This window comes from Mustela putorius, unplaced genomic scaffold (genome assembly GCF_011764305.1).
Source record: "Mustela putorius furo isolate JIRA1106 unplaced genomic scaffold, ASM1176430v1.1 tig00000580_pilon_pilon_pilon, whole genome shotgun sequence".
Taxonomy (NCBI): domain Eukaryota; kingdom Metazoa; phylum Chordata; class Mammalia; order Carnivora; family Mustelidae; genus Mustela; species Mustela putorius.
The window spans coordinates 357,882-380,590 of NW_025421423.1; the positions used below are offsets into that span (position 1 = coordinate 357,882).

Genomic DNA, 22,709 nt, shown 5'->3' on the forward strand with positions numbered 1-22,709 from the left:
AAAAAAAAGAACAGGTATACATAGGTACAAAAAAACCCACAGTAAAAAACTATAGTAAAGATTTTGGGGTTTGTTTTGTTTTGTTTTTAAGATTTATTTATTATTCGGCAGAGAGAGAGAGCATGAACAGGGGGAGCATCATGTAGAGGGAGAAGCAAGTTCCCTGCTGAGGAGGGAGCCTGATGTGGGACTCAATCCCAGGACTCTGGGATCATGACCTGAGTGGAAGGCAGACGCTTATCTGACTGAGCCATCCAGGCGTTCCAATAGTAAAGATTCAGATTTTGATTCTGAATAACAGAAGATTTTGAGCAGAGAAAGAAAATGAACTGACTTACACTTTAAATAGGAGTATTCTGGCTGCTGTATACACAAGAGATTATAGGGAGGCAGACGCATAAGCAGAGAGACCAAAAAGGAGGCTATTGCAACAACCCAGGCAAGAGGCAGAGGTGGCTTAATTGGGTCACAGACAATGGAAATGTCAGAAGTGATCAAGATACGGATAAATTTCAAACATTTAACAGACACGATTTGTTGATACGCTGAATATGAGGTAGAGTAAAAGAGAAAAGTCAAGGATAACTCTGAATTGTCTTGCCCGAGCACCTAATGGATTAAATTTATTGAGATGGGAAAGCCTTAGAGAAAAACTGGGAAAGAGGTACAAGATTCAAGAGTTCTGTTTTGTACCCATTGATTTTGAAAAGCCAATTAGAGGGGCACCTGGGTGAGGGTGACTCAATGGGTTAAAGCCTCTACCTTCAGCTCAGGTCATGATCCCAGGGTCCTGGGATGGAGCCCCACATTGGGCTCTCCGCTCCATGGGGAGCCTGCTTCTTCCTCTCTCTGCCTGCCTCTCTGCCTACTTGTGATCTCTATCAAATAAATAAAATATTTTTTTAAAAAAAGAAAAGCCAATTAGATATCCAACTGGAGGGGGCACATAGGTTTCGGCTCAGGTCATGATATCATGGGACATAGGATTGAGACTCATATCCTACTCCCGTGCTCAGCAAGAAGTCTGCTGGAGATTCTCTCCCTCTGCTCCTCCCCACCAGGCACAAGCACACAAGCACTCTCTCTAAAACAAATAAATCAATCTTTAAAAAAAAAAAAAAGAGGGGCACCTAGGTGGCTCAGTAGGTTAGAGCCTCTGCCTTGAGCTTGGTTTGTGATCCCAGGGTCCTGGGATCGAGCCCCGCATCAGGCTCTCTGCTTGGCAGGGAGTCTGTTCCGCCCCCTCCGCCTGCCTCTCTGCCTACTTATGATCTCTGTCAAATAAATAAATAAAATCTTTTAAAAAATAAAAAATAAAATAAGATATGGGGTGCCTGGGTGGCTCAGTTGGTTGAGCATCTGCCTTTAGCTCAGGTCATGATCTCAGGATTCTGGGATTGAGCCCTGTATCAGGCTCCCCACTCAGTGGGGAGTCTACTTGACCCTCTCCCTCTGCCCCTCCCTCAACTTATGCACTCACTCTCTCTCTCAAATAAATAAAATCTTAAAAAAAAAAAAAAGATACCAACTGGAGCTGATGAGTAAGCAACTGACTATAGGAGCTGAGTTCAGAGGAAAGGTGGGAGAGAAAATGGAAGTTTTTAGCATATGAATAGTATTTAAAGCCATGTAGTTAATGGAATGACCTGCCACATAAGTGTGTAGAAAGAAGAGCAGATGTCCAGTAATGGAGCCCTGGGTATGTCACTGCTTAGAGATCAGGAAGATCTAGAAGACCAGCAAAAGAGACCTAGAAGAAAAAGCCAATAAAATATGAGGAGAATCAAGAAATGAAATGAAGAAAGTAATTAAAGATGTGATAATGGTATTTTGGTTACACAGAAATGACCTTAGGAGACAATTCTAATGAAGTGCCATGATGTCTATAAGTTATTTTCAAATGCTACAATAAGGGGAACCTGGGTGGCTCAGTGGGTTAAAGCCTCTGCCTTCAGCTCGGGTCGTGATCCCAGGGTCCTGGGATCGAGCCCTGATCCTCCTCTCTCTCTGCCTGCCTCTCTGCCTACTTGTGATCTCTGTCTGTCAAATAAATAAAATCTTTACAAAAAATGCTACAATAAAAGTGTATTATATTCTGTCAGATCACACATTATATACCACATTAGAGACACACAAAGAGAACAAACAGCAAAATGTTAAAAATTGTTGAGCCTAAATGAAGGTACACAGGTATTCACTGTACATTTCTTCAACTTTTCTTCATGTTTGAATTTTCAGAGAATAAAATTCTCTGAATAAAGAGATAGTAAAGAGGACTGTTTTGAGAAGAATACGTAATTGACTATATTCACAAAACTGCTCTTCCTAGACCAAATAATCTTATATTCATAGTAGCCAAACTGTGGTCTCTAAATACCATTTCTAACTAAAAGCAACTATGAATCATTGGAAGAAATAGCTGATACCAGTTCTAGTCTAGGAGTGCACAAAATGGGCCTGGAACATTTTACCATATCAAATAGGAAGAAACCTTAAGGGTTGTGTCAAAAGGACTCACTCCCACTGGCCAAAACGGGACAATTTAAAAATGATAAAAACAGGGCACCTGGGCGGTTCAGTGGGTTAGGCCGCTGCCTTCGGCTCAGGTCATGATCTCAGGGTCCTGGGATCCAGTCCCACATCGGGCTCTCTGCTCAGCGGGGAGCCTGCTTCCTCCTCTCTCTCTCTCTGCCTGCCTCTCTCCCTACTTGTGATCTCTCTCTGTCAAATAAATAAATAAAATCTAAAAAAAAAAAAAGATAAAAACAACCAACAATTGAGACACATCATACTTATTTTAAACTGAGTTCACAGTGGTACTAAAAATCACAAAGGGGTATTAAAAAAAAAAACCCTCAGAGTGCCTGGGTGGCTCAGTCAGTCAAGCATCCAACTCTTGATTTCGGCTCAGGTCCTAATCTCAGGGACATGAGATTGAGCCCCACATGAGGCTCCACACTGAACATGGAGCCTGCTTAAGATTCTCTCTCCCACTCCCTATGCCCCTGTCTGCTCATATGCTTTCTCTAAATAAAAAAATAAAAACCCTGACATTAAAAAAAAAAACTTACTTTTCGAGGACGCAAGGGAACCAACTCACTAAAAGCTGGTAAAATAAAAAGGAAACAAGCATTTTTCTTGCCTTTCCTACATGAAATATGTCTCTGCATAACAAACAGATATAGAAAAGTTTCTCTTTGTAGAGGAAGGAAGGAAGAGTAGAATGAGTATTGTTTTCTAACTCCTACATTCCCCCAGGGGAAAACTGGCAATGTCTCGAGACATTTTTGATGTCACAACTAGAGGAGCTGCTACTGGCATCCAGTGGGTAGAGGCCAGGGATGTCGCTAAACATCCTACAGTGCACAGACAGCCACCTAACAATAAAGGATTATCTGCCCCCAGGGCACTTGGGTGGCTCAGTTGGTTAAGTGGCTGACTTTGGCAGGTCATGATCCCAGGGTCCAGAGATCAAGCCCCCATATTGGGCTCCTTGCTCAACAGGGAGCCTGCTTCTCCCTCTGCCTGTGCCTCCCCCGCTTGTCGTTTCTCTCTAACAAATAAATGAAATCTTTTAAAAAATAAAAATGAAAAGATTTAAGAGATGTATCAGCTGCAAAGTATGGACCTTATTTGGATTTTGATTCAAACAATTTTTTTAAACTAAACATAAGACATTGGGGGAAATGTGAGCAAATAGATACTTGATATTAAGGAATTGGGGGGGTTTAGATGTAGCATGGTACTGTGATTTTGTTTTAAAGAAGAATTCTTATCTTTTAGAGGTAACATATTGAAATATTTATTGATGAAATGCTATATCAGAAATATACACCAAGGGGGTGGGATTATGGACATTGGGGAGGGTATGTGCTTTGGTGAGTGCTGTGAAGTGTGTAAACCTGGTGATTCACAGACCTGTACCCCTGGGGATAAAAATATATGTTTATAAAAAATAAAAATTAAAAAAAAAGAAATATACACCAAATAATTAGGTGAGGGGAGAGCACAGGGGTACAGAGTATATATGAAACAAGATTGGCCAAGAATTGATCATTGGAGAATCACTGGCACAAAAGGTACATAAAAGCAGGTACTTTCACTTCAGCCAGGTCATTTATGTCAACAACACAACTGAGGCAGGGGTAAGTGATTTATTTTTTTTTTTAAGATTTTATTTATTCATTTGACAGACAGAGATCACAAGAAGGCAGAGGCAGGCAGAGAGAGAGGGGGAAGCAGGTTCCCCGCCAAGCAGAGAGCCTGGTTCGGGACTCGATCCCAGGACTCTGGGATTGTTACCTGAGCTTAAGGTAGAGGTTTTAACCCACCGAGCCATCCAGGCGTGAGTGATTTAGTGCAAGGCTCTCCACAAATGGTCTTACAGAGGTAAATAAAGGTTCATTGTTATATTCTCAACTTGTTCTTATTTTCATGTTTGACATTTTCCCATCATAAAAGTCTGAAAAACAAAAACAAAAGGATCTTCTAATAGCCTAACTTGAGCAATACTTAAAATTTATCTTAGCAGGGGGCGCCTGGGTGGCTCAGTGGGTTAAAGCCTCTGCCTTCAGCTCAGGTCGTGATCCCAGGACCCAGGGATCGAGCCCCACATCCAGCCCTCTGCTCAGCAGGGAGCCTGCTTCCTCCTCTCTCTACCTGCCTCTCTGCCTACTTGTGATCTCTGTCAAATAAATAAATAAAATCTTTTTAAAAAATTTATCTTAGCAGACCCCTCTACACTTAATACTATTCAATACATTTAATGCTATTCATTATTCCCCTTTCCCTAAATTCCCCATTCCTTGGATTCCATAGCACCAGCCTCTCTAGAGTCTCTTCCTATCTTTCACCTTGTTTCTTCTCAGTCTCCTTCATGAAATTCTCTTCATCTATCCATATCCACCATTTTATATATATATATATATATATATATATATATATATATATATATCCATCTCTTCACCTATCCATTTTATATATATGTATGTATGTGTGTGTGTGTGTGTGTATATATATATATATAATTTATTTGAGAGAGAGAAAGCGCACAAGTAGGCTGAAGGGCAGAGGGAGAGGGAAAAAAAAGACTCCCTGTTAAGCCTGATACAGGGCTTGATACCAGGACCCTGGGATCATGACCTAAGCTGAAAGCAGACACCTGACTGAGCCACCCACCCTCCCTTTTAAAGTTGGTGTTCCCCAGGATTCTTGCCAACCCATTTCTCCTCTATACACCCTACTTGGATGATGGCATCTGCCTTCAAAATTTCCTTTATCATCACCCCTTTCCTTATGGCAATCATCTGTCTTACCCCACCCAACCTTTTCTCCTTCTGGGTTCTTTATCCCAGTTGATATCATACAGTCATCTAAGCTACAAACATAAAAATGATCTTGGCCAGGGTGCCTGCCTGGCTGGCTCAGTTGGTTAAGCATCTGCCTTCCGCTCAGGTCACTGGGCTGGAGCCCCTGCATCAGGCTTCCCCCACCACCTCTGCCCACCTCTAACCGTATTCTCAATCTCTCTCAAATAAAAAAATTACAATCTTAAAAAAAAAAAAAAAGTACTGGCTGATGCTCCTTCTCTCCCCTGAACTGACTCTGGATACTAAATCAATCAGCAAGTTTTCCAATATTAGTTGACTGTTTTCCTCCTCTCCTTCCCTATTATCCCTATCCTAGTTCAGTCTCTCATCCTCTCCTGACTCCAGCATTGGCAAGTCTCGTTGCTTCCATACAACAACCACAATGATCTTTCTAGAACAGGATCCCGGCTCCTCTGCTTAGAGTTATTACCACCAACAACAGTAACTTTCAAATTTAGATAAAGGATCAGATATAAGTGAATTAAATTATTATAATACTATTTTAACAAAATGAAGCATAAAGTGCTAGTGTTTATAGATCTCAAACAGCTATAGAAACCAAACTTACAAATTAAGTAGTTGTGGATGCTAACATTAAGATAATGAATGAGTTTGTTTTGCTGAGACCGAACGGTCTCTGGAAGAATGAGTATGAGGCACAAAGTCCAGGCATAGGTTGTTCTCAAGACTGGCCTGGCTCCACGGGCTCTAGAACGACCGTGAATCTTGCCCATTCTCTCTCCAAACCTGTGAGAAACCTTCAGTTGCACAGGGCATGGGCACAGCCTCTAGCCTTCTCTCCACCCTGGGGCACCGTTTGTAATCTAAGACTGTTTTCTCTACTCAATATAATTGGACAATTAAATAGAACTCGGCTCCAACTCTCATAAACAGGATTCTTGTCAGAAGGCGAGCACCCACACGGATGCGGACTGGGCTTGTATAAATTTCCTTTCCATCTTACCACAAAAATAGACATGCAGTACTTGAGAATTTTTTAAAAGAATTCAGCCTTGAGTGAGAATTTTTTTTTTTTAAAGATTTTATTTATTTATTTATTTATTTATTTGACAGGAGATCACAAGAAGGCAGAGAGGCAGGCAGAGAGAGAGGAGGAAGCTGACTCCCTGCTCAGCAGAGAGCCCGATGCGGGGCCCGATCCCACGACCTGAGCCAAAGGCAGTGGCCCAACCCACTCAGCCACCCAGGCGCCCCTTGAGTGAGAATTTTTGATAAGAATTCAGACTTGCTCCCTCAAGCTCTGTCCCAGCGCTTTTGGTTCCGGAGACTTGCAGCGCCCACTACCGCCGCCCTCCATTCCGCCGCTAGGTGGAGAGCTGCTCAGTGCCGCCCATAATAGCTTGCCCTGTAGGCGTCCGTCCGATCCCGAGACGTCACTCATCCCTGGCGATAATTGGCTATTTCGCCAGCGGAGAACCGGAAGCGTTTGGGGACGGCTGTGCGCAGCGCGTGCGCATTCGGGGCCCAGCGCCCCCTTAAAAAAAAAAAGAGACCAGCTGCAGCTCCTCCTCCAGCCTGAGGGGGCAGACCGGATTCCTACCAGGCGGATAGCGGAACCTCCTGACAGGGGTCACACAGATAAGGGCTGGGCCACACTGAGGGGAGGAGTCACGTTGAAAGGCGGGGTCACAATGACCCGTGGAGTCACTCCGAGAGGTGGGGTCTCATTGTGTGGGAGGAACAGACAGAAGGGTGTCGCACTGAGGGGTTCTGGCACACACTGACGGTGGCAGAATCGTATTGAGGAATGGTCCCTCTGAAGGGAGGGTCTCACTAAGGAGGAGAGGGGTCTCCGAAGGGAAGTCTCCCGGAGGGGCGGGTTTTTGCCGAGGGGGCGGAATCCCACGGAAGGCGGGGCTTCCGGGCAGGTGGAGGCTTCTCTGCAGAGAGATAGGGCCGTTTGGAGGAAAGAGTAAGAGGAAGGTTCAGGCTGGGTGGTCACCGGGCGGATACACCTTTCTTCTTTAGAACTTTATTCGAGGGAGGCGGGATGGAATAAGGAGGTGTGGGGCCACACCGGGGACAGGCGGGCCGCGGGCTCACTATATAGGCCTGAGGCATCACCACCGCCCGAGAAGGGGAAAGTGTCAGGGAATCCAGAGGTGTTGGGGTCGAGACCTGGGAAATGGGCAGGCGGGGCCAGAGCGGAGGCCAGGCAGGTAGGCGGGTTGCTGGGCTACCTCCGATTGTGGCTGGCCGGGAAGGGTCTACTTTTCTGCCCTGCTGGCCGTCGGAGTCCAGGAATCCGGCGGCTTCCTGAGCCCGGCTTTCTTCAGACAGTGGCCTGAGGGTGGGAGGAGAGAAAGGACTCCCAGGGCAGCTAAAAGACGTTTGAGCTGCGCGTACGCACAATCAGCCCATAATTTCCTTCAGTTATTCAGCTCGGGCCTGAACTTACTTGGTCCCGACGTCCCGGACCCACTCGCCTCGGGTGTCTCGGCCACCGGTTGGGGGTTGCGTACCTGAGGGGGCGTGGCCGCTGCCCGTGGGCCGGGCTGGAAGGAGTTAAGCGGAGGCCCGGCTCAGCCCCGCCCCCGGCAGGCCGCGGAGCCTGAGCCCCAGCGGCGAAGCGGAGCAGCGGTCGCCAGCCCGCCCGCCCGCCCGCCAGCCCGCCAGCCCGCCTCCGCCTGCGGGGAGCCCGCCCGCCTGCCCGCCGGCGCCCAGGAGAGCCACCGCCACCGCCCGGCCCAGGCCCAGGCCCAGGCCCTGCGCAGAGCGAAGCGGAGCGGCGTCTACCCGGGCCCTGCAAACCGGCGCGGCGGGGGCGGGCCCAAGACCTGCCGCGGATCTTCCATTCTCCAGGGCGGGAGCGGGAGCTCCGGCGTCCCGGATCGGGCTCGGCGCACGCCCATGGCAAGCGCGGCCTGCCCAGGCCCCGGGGACCCTGCCATGTGAGGCAGGCCCGGGCTGGGGGCCCGGCCATGGCCGGGGAACGGCCCCCACTGCGGGGCCCTGGGCCAGGGCCGGGAGAAGCGCCGGGGGAGGGGCCCCCGGGACCGGGGAGTACGGGTGGAGGCCCGGGCCGGGGCCGCCCCTCCTCCTACCGGGCTCTCCGCAGCGCCGTCTCCAGCCTGGCGCGCGTGGACGATTTCCACTGCGCAGAGAAGATCGGGGCCGGCTTCTTCTCTGAGGTCTACAAGGTAGGATCAGCAGAGAGGGCAGATGGGCGGGACCGAGCCATAGCCGCGAGGCTGGAGCTAAGGGGCCCAGACCCGGACGACCCGCGCGACCTGGCGGATCTGCCCGGGACTCGCCAGCCTATGCCGCCCCCAGGTTAGGCACCGACAGTCAGGGCAAGTCATGGTGCTGAAAATGAACAGACTCCCCAGTAACCGGGGAAACACGCTACGGGAGGTGCAGCTGATGAACCGGCTCCGACACCCCAACATCCTAAGGTGAGCGGCCCCAGCCGCTTGCTGAGAAGCTTGCTGGGAGAAAAGGAAAGATCCCGTGGGAAAAGTGGGAACTGCAGAGGGGCCTGGACTCTTAAAGCCTACCCTCCTATCTTCTTCATCCTCTTCCAGGTTCATGGGGGTCTGTGTGCACCAGGGGCAGCTGCACGCTCTTACAGAGGTGAGGATGGGCCAGGAAAGGGGACCCCCACCACCACCAAGGGGAGAGAGTGTCAGCGCCCGGTGCATTTGCTAAGGAATAATGAAAGGCAGCAGGACCCCCTCCCATGAGAGGCTTCCCTGAACTTCCCTTTGGGCTAACCACAAATAAAATTCCTCCATTGGTCACGTTTTCTATATGCGCTTTAACAAGTACTGTCCAGTAAAACTTTCTGCAGTGATGAAAATGTTCTACAGCTACATGTGGCTAGGGAGCAGTAGAAATATGACCAGTAGAAATATGACTGAGGAACTAAATGTTTAATTTTATTTAAACTTAATAATTTAAATAGTTGCACATGTCTTGGAAGGACAGCCCTAGAACGTGAGTGGGAGACTCTAGAGCACAGACTCCCCCTTCTGACCTTTGTGATCCTCCTTAGTGTCCCCTGGCCTATAAGTGGGAGACGTAGAGTACAGGCGGAAACCTTGATGTTGATTCCTCTTCTCCCCCTATACCCCAGTATATGAATGGGGGGACCCTGGAACAGCTGCTCAGCTCCCCAGAACCCCTGTCCTGGCCAGTCAGGCTCCGGCTGGCTCTGGACATTGCCCGGGGCCTGCGGTACCTGCATGCCAAAGGTGTATTCCACCGAGACCTAACATCCAAGGTAGGCTGGCCAGGTGGGTGGAGGCATGAAAGGGGATTCAGGTGTGGATTGGAGTGTGGATAGTGGACATGTTAGGATGTCCAGAGTAGCAAGGCCCTGGAGAATGGGGACTGGGATGACAGGGAGCTCTGAGGGGCAGAGTACCATGCTATGTTTGGAGTGATGATGTTGAAAGATTGGGGTGCACTGGAGAACTGGGAGGTCAGAGGGGGTTGGAGTTACTCTGGAGTGACAGGGCTTTGGGGTATATATTGGGAGAACAGAAAACAGAAGGTGATGGGTGTGTGGGGATGCTGTATGTATATCAGAACTGTCTGATCCGGCGGGAAGACCGAGGCTTCACGGCTGTTGTGGGTGACTTCGGGCTGGCTGAAAAGATTCCTGTGTATAGGTGAGGTGAATGCCCTTGTACCCCCCCAAACTTTCTAGAAGGTCCCTATCTAAATGAAGCCCCCAGAGACCTATCCTTTGGAGTGGGGAGGGAGCTGACCTCATCCCCTTTTGTTTAGGGGGGTTATCTGAGTGGGATGTCTCTGATCACTCTGCCCCTACCCCTGCAGGGAAGGGGCAAGAAAGGAGCCATTGGCTGTGGTAGGTTCCCCTTACTGGATGGCTCCAGAGGTGTTGCGGGGTGAGCTGTATGATGAGAAGGTAAGACATCAATCCTTCAGATTCCAAGGCCTTCCAGAGACCCTTGAGATATTTCATAGGGCCCCATCCCAAGTTCTTCAACAGCCATATTGAATATTTAGGAGACCCCCAAATCCTCCTTTGCCCCCTCATAGGGACCCCTCCAATGCATGAAATTATCATGACTTCCCCCAAATTCTGACATATTCTGACAAAATTCTGACATGAAAACCATCAGTTCCTCCCGTTGACATTCTCTCCTCCCCCCAGGCCGATGTCTTTGCCTTTGGTATTGTCCTCTGTGAGCTCATTGCACGAGTACCTGCGGACCCAGATTACCTACCCCGAACTGAGGTGAATAATGTCTCCAGTTTCGAAAATGGGGAGCTCCAGACTGGGCAGCTTATAACTGAGGAGGGATCCCTGGAGGTTAAGGTCCTGATTGGGGGTCAGAAGGAGAACCCAAGGAAGGCTGACTTGAAGACCCCTTCTCTCTGTCCCTGCAGGACTTTGGCCTGGATGTGCCTGCTTTCCGGACCCTGGTAGGGGATGACTGCCCACTGCCCTTCCTGCTCCTGGCCATCCACTGCTGCAGTGTAAGAGCCCCTCTCTCCCTGCCCACCACCCCCATCTATCAGCTGCAAGGCTTTCCTGCTCCAGGTGGTGGGAAGAAAATGTAGGGACTCTCTTTTCGAGCACTGAGTGAAGCTATCCCGGTCTCTACCCATCAGATGGAACCTAGCACTCGTGCTCCCTTCACGGAAATCACCCAGCATCTGGAATGGATCCTGGAGCAGCTGCCTGAGCCAGCCCCCCTCACCAGAGCTTCCCTGACACACAATCAGAGTAAGTGAGCATGACCTTGATGCAACTAAACTCTTTTTGCCTCTTCTTTAGAACTCAAGGGATTAAGACTAAAATGTATTTATTAGTTGAGAAGGTTGGGGGGGGGGTGTGAAAGGACATCTTAAATAAAATATTTTCAAATTCTAGAACCAAGAGAGGGGAAGAAGGAAAGGAGAGGTGAAGGAGGGCTGGAGGTGATATCTCCCCTGTCTAAAATACCCAGTGGGACTCCCTTTTGTAAGCTGTAGTCCCACCAGCCTCCTGGTGAATAATGAGGCCTCAAGGAGCCATGATCAACGCTGAGAACAGTAACCAGACTTCTCTTGTCTACAGGGTCTGTTTCAAGAGGGGGTCCCTCTGCCACCCTTCCTAGGCCAGACCCCCGGCTTTCCCGAAGCCGGTCAGACCTCTTCCTGCCCCCATCACCAGACTCACCCCCCAACTGGGGGGACAATCTGACTCGAGTCAATCCCTTCTCACTCCGGGAAGACCTCCGGGGAGGCAAGATCAAGCTGTTGGACACACCTAGCAAGCCCGTGACCCCCCTGCCCCTTGTTCCACCATCACCACTGCCCTCCTCGCAGCTGCCCTTGGTGACCACTCCAGAGACCCTCATCCAGCCTGGGACACCTGCCCGTCGCTGCCGTTCGCTCCCATCATCCCCTGAGCTCCCCCGACGTATGGAGACAGCACTGCCAGGTCCTGGCCCTCCCAGTATGGGCCCCTCGGCTGAAGAAAGAATGGAGTGTGAGGGCAGTAGCCCTGAGCCAGAACCCCCAGGACCAGCTCCCCAGCTGCCCCTGGCCGTGGCCACAGACAACTTCATCAGCACTTGTTCCTCGGCCTCCCAGCCCTGGTCCCCTAGATCAGGACCTGCCCTTAACAACAACCCCCCAGCTGTGGTGGTGAACTCCCCACAAGGCTGGGCTGGGGAGCCGTGGAACCGGGCTCAGCATAGCCTGCCCCGGGCGGCAGCCCTGGAGCGGACAGAACCCTCGCCGCCCCCTTCAGCTCCCCGGGAGTCTGATGAGGGGCTACCCTGCCCTGGCTGCTGTCTTGGCCCTTTCAGCTTTGGCTTTCTATCCATGTGCCCCCGCCCCACACCAGCTGTTGCCCGCTACCGCAACCTGAACTGTGAGGCGGGCAGTCTTCTCTGCCACCGAGGGCACCATGCCAAGCCTCCCACACCCGGCCTGCAGCTGCCCGGGGCACGCTCTTAGCAGTGGGGCCTGTGGTCTCTGGCCTCCAACTTTGGCCTTCAGGATGCCCTGTGAGGACGGAGCACACATGTTGGACAGTGCCAGCCCCAGCAGGGCTGACCGGCTCTTCTCCCCATGTAGGGGAACCTCAGCATGGACTCAAGGGACAGAACATTTCCTGTCTAGCCCCTGGGCCTGCTCTCCCATGGGCGATCACTGAACCAGACAAAGCATTGCTGACACATGAGACTAACACGTGCAAATTATTTAAAAATATTTCAATAAAACTGCCTGGCTGGCTCCGGGCTGCCCCTATCCACTCAGCCCATGCGCCCTCCTCCACCCCCCTGCAGTGCCACTATGGGAAGTTTTGGGGGAGGCCAAAATCTCTTCTAGTGACTTCTTCACCAGTTTCCCAGGAACAGTCCAGCTTCTGGGACAGGATTTCAAGCAGGCAACAGACTGGCTAGAAGTGTTGGGCATGGATCAGCCCTTGGCTAGGCACTGCCCAGGCAGAGTGAGAGAACACTAGAGGGAGATGATCTTAGGGCCTGCAAACTGCAGTTAGGGTGAAGGGTGCAGGCTTCTGTTGGCATGAGTACCTGTAAGAGTAAAGCACCAGTGAGGTCCGCAGTAGACTACTACTAAGAACATTCATCCAGCTCCTACCTCCCTGGACAGCTGAACCCCCAGGCTCCCTTCAGTTCCCAACTTTCCTGCTGAACACCCTCCTTCATAAGCAGACCAAGACCCTGAAGGCTATGGAAGTGACCATTGCTCTCAGGAATTAGTTTTACCTCTGGCTTCTGAGCCCCTGCTTTAAGTTCCTTTCCTTCCCTGCTCCCTGACCCCCATGCCTCAGTGGGTGGTCATGCTTACCCAACTCAGGGCAAAAAGTGGTCCCTGTCAGGGTGCTTGAAAGCTGTCATCTCACAGATGCAGGGAAGAGGAGAACTACAGTCATCCATCTGTATTTTTGGCCAGTTGCTTTGTACCTTAAAACAGCTTGAGCTTTGACTGTAATACCTAAAGATTGGTGAGGTAGAACTGGGACAAGGCCTGCCTCTCCTCTCCCACCCTGCCTTCACTCCCCTTGCTCCCCTTGCCCTGCATTAAACACAATGAAGTCCTAATTTGCCCTACCTGCCTAAGGCCACATTTGGGTATGGTTCAGGGACAGATGGCTGGCTACTCTAACAGAGGCTTTAGAACCAGGGGAGGAAAAAGTCACCCAAAATATTAAAGATGGAAACTCCATAGGGAACATAGGAGATGACTGCCTGTTTCAGGGTTCCTGGAGTTGATTTTCAAAGTTGCCCCACTGCTCCCTTCCTGGAGGTAACTATAGTGCCCCCAAAAGGCCCTGACTGAGAAAGTGCCATCTCAGTTTGGGTAGCCCTGTCAAGGGATGGGAAATTGAATGCTGGGGTTCATGAGCTGTGAAGTCCTAGCTAAAGCCTCAGCTTCTCCCTCTGAGAGAAAAACAACATAGGTCCCAACCTAGTAACTTTAAAAAAAAAAAAAGTACTTGGGACTGCCAGGTACTGGAAAGGCGCCAGAGAAGAAGGCTGTCCTAAAGAGTCTTAAGTAAAGGAAACAGACAAGTAGGCAATTACAATACTGACTTGTGAAAGAATTTTGGGAGCAGGACCTCCCAAAACTTTGGGGACAGGAGGAGAATCTCATTACTATGTCTATATGAAGGAGCTATGGGGTTGAGTATGCCCAGAAGTCCTAACAGACTTACCCAGTGCCTCGTTTGCCTTGAGCCTGCTGCCGCCTCTTAGCAAAGCTGTAATTAATCCAAAATGAACCAGGTGGGCTAATTTGCATCAACATCTTACTTGCGCTGTTCTGGTTTGTAAACTGAGGGGAGAATCAGAGGAGAGGTATTTGGAGAATGATGAGAAATATTCCAGTGCAAGGGGCCGGGGCGGGGGTGCAGTGTAGGGAGTGGGGAATGTTGGCCAATGAAAAAATGAGCTCTATGGGGGAGGTCTCAGCTTTGACAAGAGGACTGTTTCTGACTGGCACAAGACATCAGCTCCTTGGGGGCCTGTCCCTGTGGCCTTCAAGTGCCACCTTGCAGATGCAAGCTCACCCTTCAGTTCACCCCCCAGCTGGTGAAGAATTTCTGCCAGCCTTTGAAAGAGGAGTCATTCCACGGACTGCTGTGGTCATAAAGCGTCAATCCCAACAATCCAGCCCCCCAGATATGGGACCTCTGCCTGAGAGGCCATGAGAGACAAAGACGCTGTTAAGCAGCCCTGGAGAGTTGACCAGAAAGCTGAGATGAGAAACAGGTTCAGGTAAAGATAGTTCATGAGCTTCAACTCTCGTGCCAACTCTGGCCAGTTGGTAGGGGCCGCCTGGAGCACTGTGCTGAGAAGCTGCCGGAAAAGGAACGTGCGCCCTGTGTGCACCGCCATTCCTGACTCGCTGACACATATCCCTTGGCCCAACAGTACCCACTACAGTCTGTGAATAAGGGGATGCTTACCAAATAATAAGAAATGTCACCGAACGTGGCCAGGTCAGAGGACAGAGATTGACAGTAGTTTTGGCTCTCCCCCCAACTTCTCTCCGTGTATGAGATGTAAAAGCAACTCCTCTCATTCAGTATCCATCCCATGGGACAGCAGGAATCTATAAACCAGAAAGAATGTAACAGCATAGCCCAGACCCAGGAGGGAGATCTCCCCATTTGGGACAAAAGTGATGATTCCTCAGTCTGGTTGCTAACAGTGCCCGCCTTGGTCTAGTCCCAGCACCTTCACTGGCTTCTAGCCCTTCACCTTTGCAATCTGTCTTTGGCCTCCCCTGGTAATGCCATTCCTATTCATATTTAGTAAAAGTCTTTAATATTCACAACAGCACTCCTTAACAGTCTGGGAGGTTTGCGGGTGCCGGTCTCGCTCAACAGTCTGGGAGGTTTATTTTAATAGGGTGGTGGTACTATTCCCAATTTCTGAATGATTGCAGTCTCCCCCCCACCTTACACTTTGGTTGACCTGACCTGGGCCCCCGTAAGTGTTCAATCAACCTCATCATCATTTTAATCGCTCCCTAAAGCATTCCTCGCTGCATATTCAAAACTTGCCCACACCCTCCAAGCTGCTAGCCACCTCCTTCCCTCTCTCTCCACTTCCACAAGCAAAAACCTTGGTTCCTATTCTGCTGAAATTGTCAAGACACTTGATGTTTCCCTCCCTTGCACCCCCAAAACTCTCTTCTCTGTTCCACTGTTCCTGGCTATCTCTAAGCAATAAACATCCCTCTTTCTTTCACAGCCCATATACCAATCTGTACTCCTGATCCCAACCCACCTGTCTCTTTGCTTTGTTCCAGGAATCCTAACTGTGACACTCAAAGATCCTTCCTTCCTTCCCCAGCTCCCTCTCTTCCGTCTACATTGTCTCGTGTCCTCACCCAGGTACCCTCTTGAGTTTCTGTCCTATGGCAACTAAAGGAATACAAAGTCAGTGTAGCCAAATGGAAGAGGGTGAGAGGCTAAGTGGCCTGCTGAAAGGTAGGCAGGGACCTTGGAAGCCAGGCTAAGGCTTTTTAAAAGAAAAAATTTTCTTTTCTTTTTTTTTTTTTTAAAGATTTTATTTATTTATTTGACAGAGAAATCACAAGTAGATGGAGAGGCAGACAGAGAGAGAGAGAGAGGGAAGCAGGCTCCCCGCTGAGCAGAGAGCCCGATGCGGGACTCGATCCCAGGACCCTGAGATCATGACCTGAGCCGAAGGCAGCGGCTTAACCCACTGAGCCACCCAGGCGCCCCAGAAAAAATTTTCTATATTACAGGGAAGAGTAAGTCAATGTAGCTTTTTTACACAGAGAAGTTTTGTTCACTGGCTATATCCCAAGTGCTTGGACACAGTGCTTGGACATGTAGTATGTATGCAATGACTTTTGATGTAATTAATTAACTGGAATGACATGATCAGATTTTGTTTTTAAAGAATTGCCCTGGCTTCCACATGACAAGTGGATGGGTGGGAGAGGATGAGAGATGTTTAGGAGAAATGACGCAGCAAGCTGTCACAGTGATCCTTGCAAAAAATGGGGGTGAGCAAAAATGTGAATGGATGTATAGGCTCAGTGGTGGAAAATGGAGTGGGGCATCTGCTAAAAGTGGGAGAGAGGGTGGTAGGGTAAGGAGTTCTGCACTGCTGCCAGGCAGTACCGAGTATTGGGCTGAGGTTGAGACTAGAGTTTTGGTGGCACCAAGCAGAATGATGGCACAATATGGCACACCTGGGTGCGGAAGGGGCAGTGGGGGCGCAGTTCATCCAGAGTTGAGATCTTGCCCCTCTGGTACACCAGAAGGACAACAGAACAAAAGAGTGACTGGCTGAAGTGATGGGCCCCAGAAGCCAAGAAGGGTAGAGAGAGAAGTGACAGCCAAGGCAAAGGGAGGAAAGGGGAGACAGTGAGTTGGAGGCATCAGTGAGGTTGAAGAAGTGTGGGGAAAGACTGGAGGAGGCAGCTGTGGTCGGATTGGTCTAGAACCAGCCTTCTAGCAGAAGAACAGTTCAGATTGCTTGGGTCTGGGGTGCAGCTGAGGGAATGGGTGGCAGCACTGCCTGGGACTAAGGGTCACAGGGAATGAGAAGGCTAAAGACACAAGGGCTGGGGGTATCTGTACATCAACTCACTATCTTAAGCCTTGGGGGAGTCTTTGGATGCTCCCTGAGCTAGACAGAGCCTAACCTGGACCGTAGGTAACCAGGCCATGAACACTCTGGTTGCCTTGGGCCTGGTTCCCCACCCCGAACCTCAGCCTGCTTCTTGCACAGCCTCTCCCCTTTTCTGTGGCCCCCTCCCTCATCCCCACATACTGCCTGGGCTCCTGCCTTCAAAATAGATGAACTCTTCCCGCCAGCTCTCTCCCCAACCTTACCCCCACCCACCTCATTGTAAGTGCTGCCCACGCTTGAGAGCTTCAGCTGCCTCGACCCCACCCGCCACACTGCACCTCAGTAATCAGGATTTCTTAACACTTGGGGAATCTCAGATGTGGTGAGAAATAATTAAAGCTATAGACCCTCTCTTTAGAAAAAAGTGCGAAAGCCCAGTTCCACATCCCAATTCAGGGGGTTCCCAGATAATTTGACATTGATATCAAGGGCAGAGACTTAAGTTCGGTGCTTTGAACAGTGTGATCTGCATTGCCATCTGTCTCCCTCCTTCCTCCTGTAGGATCTGCCTTAGAGCTGGGTGACTCGCCCTAAATCCAGAATGCAGCTTGATTCTCCTCTCTGTTGGCCACCACTCTCATTTACTATCCCTTTCCTCCACAACTCAATGGCCCCCCGACAGAGAGACACCTGCCAGGAGTGTCTCCTTGCTTCAATCCATCCCTTACAGAGACCCTCCCAACTCTTGTCTCCCAAAGTGGATACCTCCTAAGGGGCACGTGAATAAAGGCTTCAGTGTGTCATGCATGCTGCTCAGCCTCTGCTCCAAGGTCATCCTCTGCACCTCCTTACTTTGCAAGTCCTCCTTTGTCTTGTCCATCTCAGACTGGCAGGCCTGTAGCTGCTCTTGGGTAGTCTGGCAAACCCTCTGTTTCTCCTGTAGTGCTTCCTGACTCTGGGCTACTTCCCTCCTGGACCCCTGCAGATCCTCCTCCTTCTTCCCCAGCTGGGTCATCGTTAGGTGGAGCTGCTGTCGCAGGCTACTATTAGTGGTTTCCAGAAGCCTGTTCGTTTGCTGGAGCTGCTGAGACACCTGCAGATCTGTTTGGCCATAATGAGAGATTTGGAGGTCATCTTCAGCCATGCCCTGCCACCCTGAGACTTGAGCGTCCGTCCTTTTTCTGCTTCTTGCAAATTTTTGCAAAACAGGCTGAAATATAAGAGCTGACTGCCTAAAGCTTTAGGAGGTACTGGATTAGGAAGACACAGCACTCTAAAATAGACCCGACTAGAAACTAGTTGAAAAGCTAAGGATATGGTGGTGGTGTCTCTGGGGGGCAGTTGTTGGGGAGAGTAGAGAATAGGGGAGAAAATGGCTTGGGGTAAATGTGAAATGGGGGACAGCCATACTCACAGCGTACTCCCAGGCAGATGGCGGCCACCCCTAACAGCAGGCTGGTGAAGAACAGGCCGAGAAAGAGGTACTGCATACAGGCTGGGCGACCTTAGCGAGACAGTGGGACGAAGGGCAGAGAGCCCCAGCAAAGTTTAGAGAATGAGGGGCTGGGTGGGTGGGGGATATTCATGGGAAAGAGCACCCCTCAGAGGATATGGTGCAGGTATGATGGGTTTTGTCGGTTAGTGAACTTCCGCAGGTAGCAGAAGGAAGATGTTCCAGAATAAGGGCTGGGTCGTTTCTGGTAAGCACTGAGGGGCGCTACCTGGTAGGATGGGAGCTAAATCTCAGACGGCGACAGAGGACGGGGGTATGGGAATGGGACCACCGCAAAGGGGAAGGAGGGAGGATCTGGGTCAACCCAGATCTGGGAATGATACATCTGGGTATGGGGGGTCAAAGAGGCAGGGCAGGCTTCTCGGAGCAGTCCAGAGTGCTGCTCCCCGGGCTCACTCTCGGTACCGGACACGCACACGCAGGACCCAGCACCATGCCCTTGGGATCCCGCCAGCTCGCCCTCCGTGAACAGCCCGCGCGGCCGGGCGGGGTCGGCGCAGTCGGGGGGACGACCGCCCCGCGCGCCGAAGCACCAGCCGGGCCGCTGGGGGCGCGCGCCGCAAGGAGGGCGAGGGACTCACCCGCGAGGAGCCTCCCGGCAGCCGGTGACGTCACGGAGCTCCAGGACGCAGTTGGCTGCTCGGGGTGGAGCCCTGAGGACCCACAGAGACTCCGGTTTCCAAGAAGGGAAGACCCGGGAAATTCCCTTTCTTTCCACCCTCTCCGCCTCCACCCCTCCCTCTCCAGTCTGGCCCCAGATACCTTCTGCGACCTCCTGAGATGCTCTGGGACCCCCTTAGCACTCCCCGGAGTCCCGCATCTCCACCGGGACTCTTGTGTCTGTCCGGGTCTTAGTACTTTTCCGGGTCTCCCTCCTGGGTTTCTCTTTAGGTTTTACTCAGCACCCCTAAACCTTCTCCCCCAAAGTGCCCTCATCCCTCTCTCCTACCCTCTTCTCTGTCCTGTAACTCCCCATTTCCCACTCGAAATCGTCTCCCTACGGGGGCTGCCTTCACGTCTCCTCGCTGAGCCCTGTCTCCGCACTGGGACTTCCACCTTGCCCCAGGAGCTTTATTCTTACCTGACTCCCATTTATCCAGGGCTCATTCTTCTCTTTCCTAAGCATCCCCTCCTTTCCCAGGGATATTGTGTACCGCCCCTGCCCCGCTCAAGAATACCGTAGAGTCCAGCTCAAGACTCACACACACACACCCCACCCCGTCAAACATATATCCTTTGGGGTCTCCATACCTGCTTTGTCCCCTACTGCAGAAGAAGCCAAGCTCAAGGGCCCACCTGAGACTGAGGGCACTTGCACATTCTCATAGGTGAGTTCCTCATCCTCATCAGTCTCTGGGTCTTGGAAGAGGAGAGAAAAGGTGGAGGTGGGGGTGCGGCCATGAGGGAGCTTAGGGATGCAAAATCAAGGAGATGCCCCTTCCACCCTTACCGTGTCCTAACCGGCTGGAGACGCTCTTCTTCAGCGGAGCCTTCACAAACCGCAGGTCAGCATAGGTGATGGCCTCAGCCATTGCCCTGAACACCTCTGCTCCCACCTGTCTCCTCCTTCTTCACCCTTGACACTCTTCCCTGGACACTCTCCCCTCTGTCCCTTCACACCCTTAGACTCTTTCTGTGACTGCACAGCTTAGTGCTTTGCCCTGTGACTTCCAGCTACAAAAGAGGAAGACGTCAGCAAGTGTCAGACTAATGGGTTCAGTGAAGCAGACTGCATCCCTGAGCCTCTGCTAAAGGGACAGGGGATGGGAAACTGAGGTCCGGAACATAGGGGTTGAGTCTGGAGGTGTCACTAGATCACTACTCAGGCCTGTTCCTTCATCCTGCCTGTGCTCCCCTGTCATGCGTCCCAGATGCACTTGGGCTGTGCTGGGCTCTGAATACGTGTCTTCCTGATCATTTACTCTGGTTTGCCCTATGCTCTTCTCTGCCCGTGCTTCTCTGTCTACGGGCTTATCCATGTGTTGTCAGAGCTCTTCTGTGCCCAGCTGAACCCAGAGGTTCTCTCACAGTGGAGCTCCATCCTCCCCATCATACTGGGGGGTCCTAATGAGGAGCCTTTGCTCCTCATCCTGGGGTTCCCAGCAGGTATGGGCTCTCTGCAGGTAAGGAGCCTTTGATTTGGTGGAGCTCTTTTCCCTGTCAGTTTGGAGACTTTCAGGGTAGACCCAGCTCCACTCCTGCAGTAGTCCTGCAGACTTGCTGAGGGTCTCACACACAGGGAGGTTCTCACTCCAAATCCCTTCCTGAGAATGTGGCAGTGCTTTGGAGGATGGATCTGGGACCACACTATTTCTCTTCTGCAAACTGCCCTAGATTCCCTCTCCACAGCCTTTCCCTGGCCTTGTCCACCCTTGTTCCCTCCTGATCACACCTTTGGACAATCGTCCCCTTCCTCATCCCATCCTGTCCCCTGCTGGACATGGCATCCTATGTCCCAACATCAGGGCTGGAGCCAGCAAACTGAGTCGGAGAGGCACAGGCTTGGGGATAAGCTAGGGCTGGGGGTGAGGATGAGGGGCAATCCCAAGCTTGTGCACCTTTGGAAAAGCCTGCAGTACTGAGAGCCTTATGCACCCTCATGGGGAGTCGGGTTGGGGGGCAGGTGAACAAAGGAATTGGGTGGGGAGGAAGAAGGGCAGTGGCTTCTTGGAAGGGAGGCAAGGAAACAAAGCAGAGCTGGGTGTTGAGCGCACAGACGCTGGGCCTGAGGTTTTGAGATTTTCTTGGTTTTGTTTTGTTTTTTTTTGTTTGTTTGTTTTTTTAAGATTTTATTTATTTATTTGACAGAGAGAGAGATCACAAATAGGCAGAGAGACAGACAGAGAGAAAGATGAGGAGAAGCAGGCTCCCTGCTGAGTAGAGAGCCCAATGCGGGACTCGATCCCAGGCCCCTGGGATCATGACCTGAGCCGAACGAAGGCAGAGGCTTAACCCACTGAGCCACCCAGGTGCCCCGGTTTTGTTTTGTTTTTATTTCCTTCCTAAAGTTTGTCCCTTAAAGAGCCTCAACTTTGTCCCTTTGCACTCCGCCCCAAGGGAAAAGGGAGTGTTTGTGGGAGAAGACCAGGGAGTGGGAGGCCCTCATGGGTGGTGAAGGCCTGGCTGATGGAAGGGAGGGAAACCGGCTGGGAGAGGAGGGTTGTTGAGCAGTGTTTCAGCGGTGCTGCCTAACATTATTTTACCAAGCTATGACCCTAGAAGGGCTTGCTTCTGTGGGTGCAAAGGGGCTGAGAGAAGACAGGCTCTGTGGGAGGGAAAAAACCCACTTGCAGTAGGTGGCATCTGCCCCCGCAGAACCTCTTGACACGCTGCACCTGTGGGGAGGAAAAAGAAAGGGGGAAGAGGTGCTCACCGCACGCTGACAGCTGTAGTGTATGACTAGTGGTGTGTGGAGAGGTGTTGGACCCGGCTCTGTGGGTCTGCTGACAGCTCTGCCCAGCAGCACCACGCAGCCCTCCCAGAGAAAGTGCCCGCCGAGGTAGGAAAGCACATTTGTCACCTGAAGAAGAGGCAGGTGTGTGCATGCATGTGAGTGTGCATGTGTGAACAGGCATCCTCAGGTCTTCGTGGTCTGTTGGGGTGTCTGTGTGCAGTGAGCATCTGTGTCAAGGCCTGCTGGAAGGAGTTAGCTCAGAGGATTCTGTGGGCTGAAGGGTGCCTGTGATGGCTGCTATTTTTTTTTTTACCATGACAGGGAATGAGGAGCCATTTGCAGAAAAGTCTTAAAAGGTCATGGGGACAGATGAGGGAAATATTTCTTTTTTCAAGCTCACTTGTTCCTAAGGTGACCCTGCAGCTGTTAACCGTCCTTGCTTAATTAAAGTTTCCAACAACCCAGTCCCCTCCCCCAGCCCCCTCATCAGGGCTTCCTCCAGAAAACAGACAGTGGTGGGAGTCGGTGGCTCCCTGGGGGCTTCTGGGGTCTGTGAGATGGAGTGAGAGCATATAGAGCAGCTGGGGGCAGGGGCCGGTGCGGGCTGTCAGGAGACCGGGTGTGGTGTCTGGGGGTAGGGGTCCCTTCTCCGTAGATCAGTTATGGGAACATTTGCAGGAATTCAGTAAACTGTAGGTAATGCCTACAGTTTTCTTTTTCTTTCTTTCTTTTTTTTTTTTTTGAAGATTTTATTTATTTATTTGACAGACAGAGTTCACAAGTGGGCAGAGGAGGAAGAAGAGGAGGAAGCAGTCTCCCTGCTGAGCAGAGAGCCCGATATGGGGCTGGATCCCAGGACCCTGGGATCA

At 51.0% G+C, this 22,709-nt stretch overlaps 2 protein-coding genes across 4 annotated transcripts; one reads left to right on the forward strand and one right to left on the reverse strand.

The window, feature by feature from the left end:
- The first annotated feature begins 7,989 nt into the window (after positions 1 to 7,989).
- TESK1 (testis associated actin remodelling kinase 1) lies at positions 7,990 to 12,602 on the forward strand. The gene is made up of 10 exons (XM_004747526.3): positions 7,990 to 8,530; positions 8,664 to 8,785; positions 8,915 to 8,963; positions 9,466 to 9,612; positions 9,921 to 10,003; positions 10,173 to 10,263; positions 10,513 to 10,596; positions 10,749 to 10,838; positions 10,974 to 11,088; positions 11,422 to 12,602. The coding sequence occupies exons 1-10, from the start codon at positions 8,312 to 8,314 to the stop codon at positions 12,306 to 12,308; spliced, it is 1,887 nt and encodes a 628-aa protein (XP_004747583.1). The 5' UTR covers positions 7,990 to 8,311; the 3' UTR covers positions 12,309 to 12,602.
- On the reverse strand, positions 12,551 to 20,139 carry CD72 (CD72 molecule). Of its 3 annotated transcripts, none has more exons than XM_013053744.2 (9): positions 19,897 to 20,138; positions 19,743 to 19,805; positions 19,028 to 19,099; positions 18,348 to 18,437; positions 17,699 to 18,034; positions 14,788 to 14,933; positions 14,035 to 14,153; positions 13,167 to 13,313; positions 12,551 to 12,889 (listed from the first exon to the last, which is right to left on the reverse strand). In XM_013053744.2, exons 1-8 carry the CDS (start codon positions 19,976 to 19,978, stop codon positions 13,172 to 13,174), a joined length of 1,050 nt encoding a protein of 349 aa, XP_012909198.1. In that variant the 5' UTR covers positions 19,979 to 20,138; the 3' UTR covers positions 12,551 to 12,889; positions 13,167 to 13,171. The 3 variants fall into 3 exon arrangements, with proteins under 3 accessions (XP_012909198.1, XP_004747581.1, XP_004747582.1); XM_004747524.3 differs by having other exon boundaries at positions 19,698 to 19,805; XM_004747525.3 differs by lacking the exon at positions 13,167 to 13,313 and having other exon boundaries at positions 19,698 to 19,805; positions 19,897 to 20,139.
- Between the last annotated feature and the right edge of the window lie 2,570 nt (positions 20,140 to 22,709).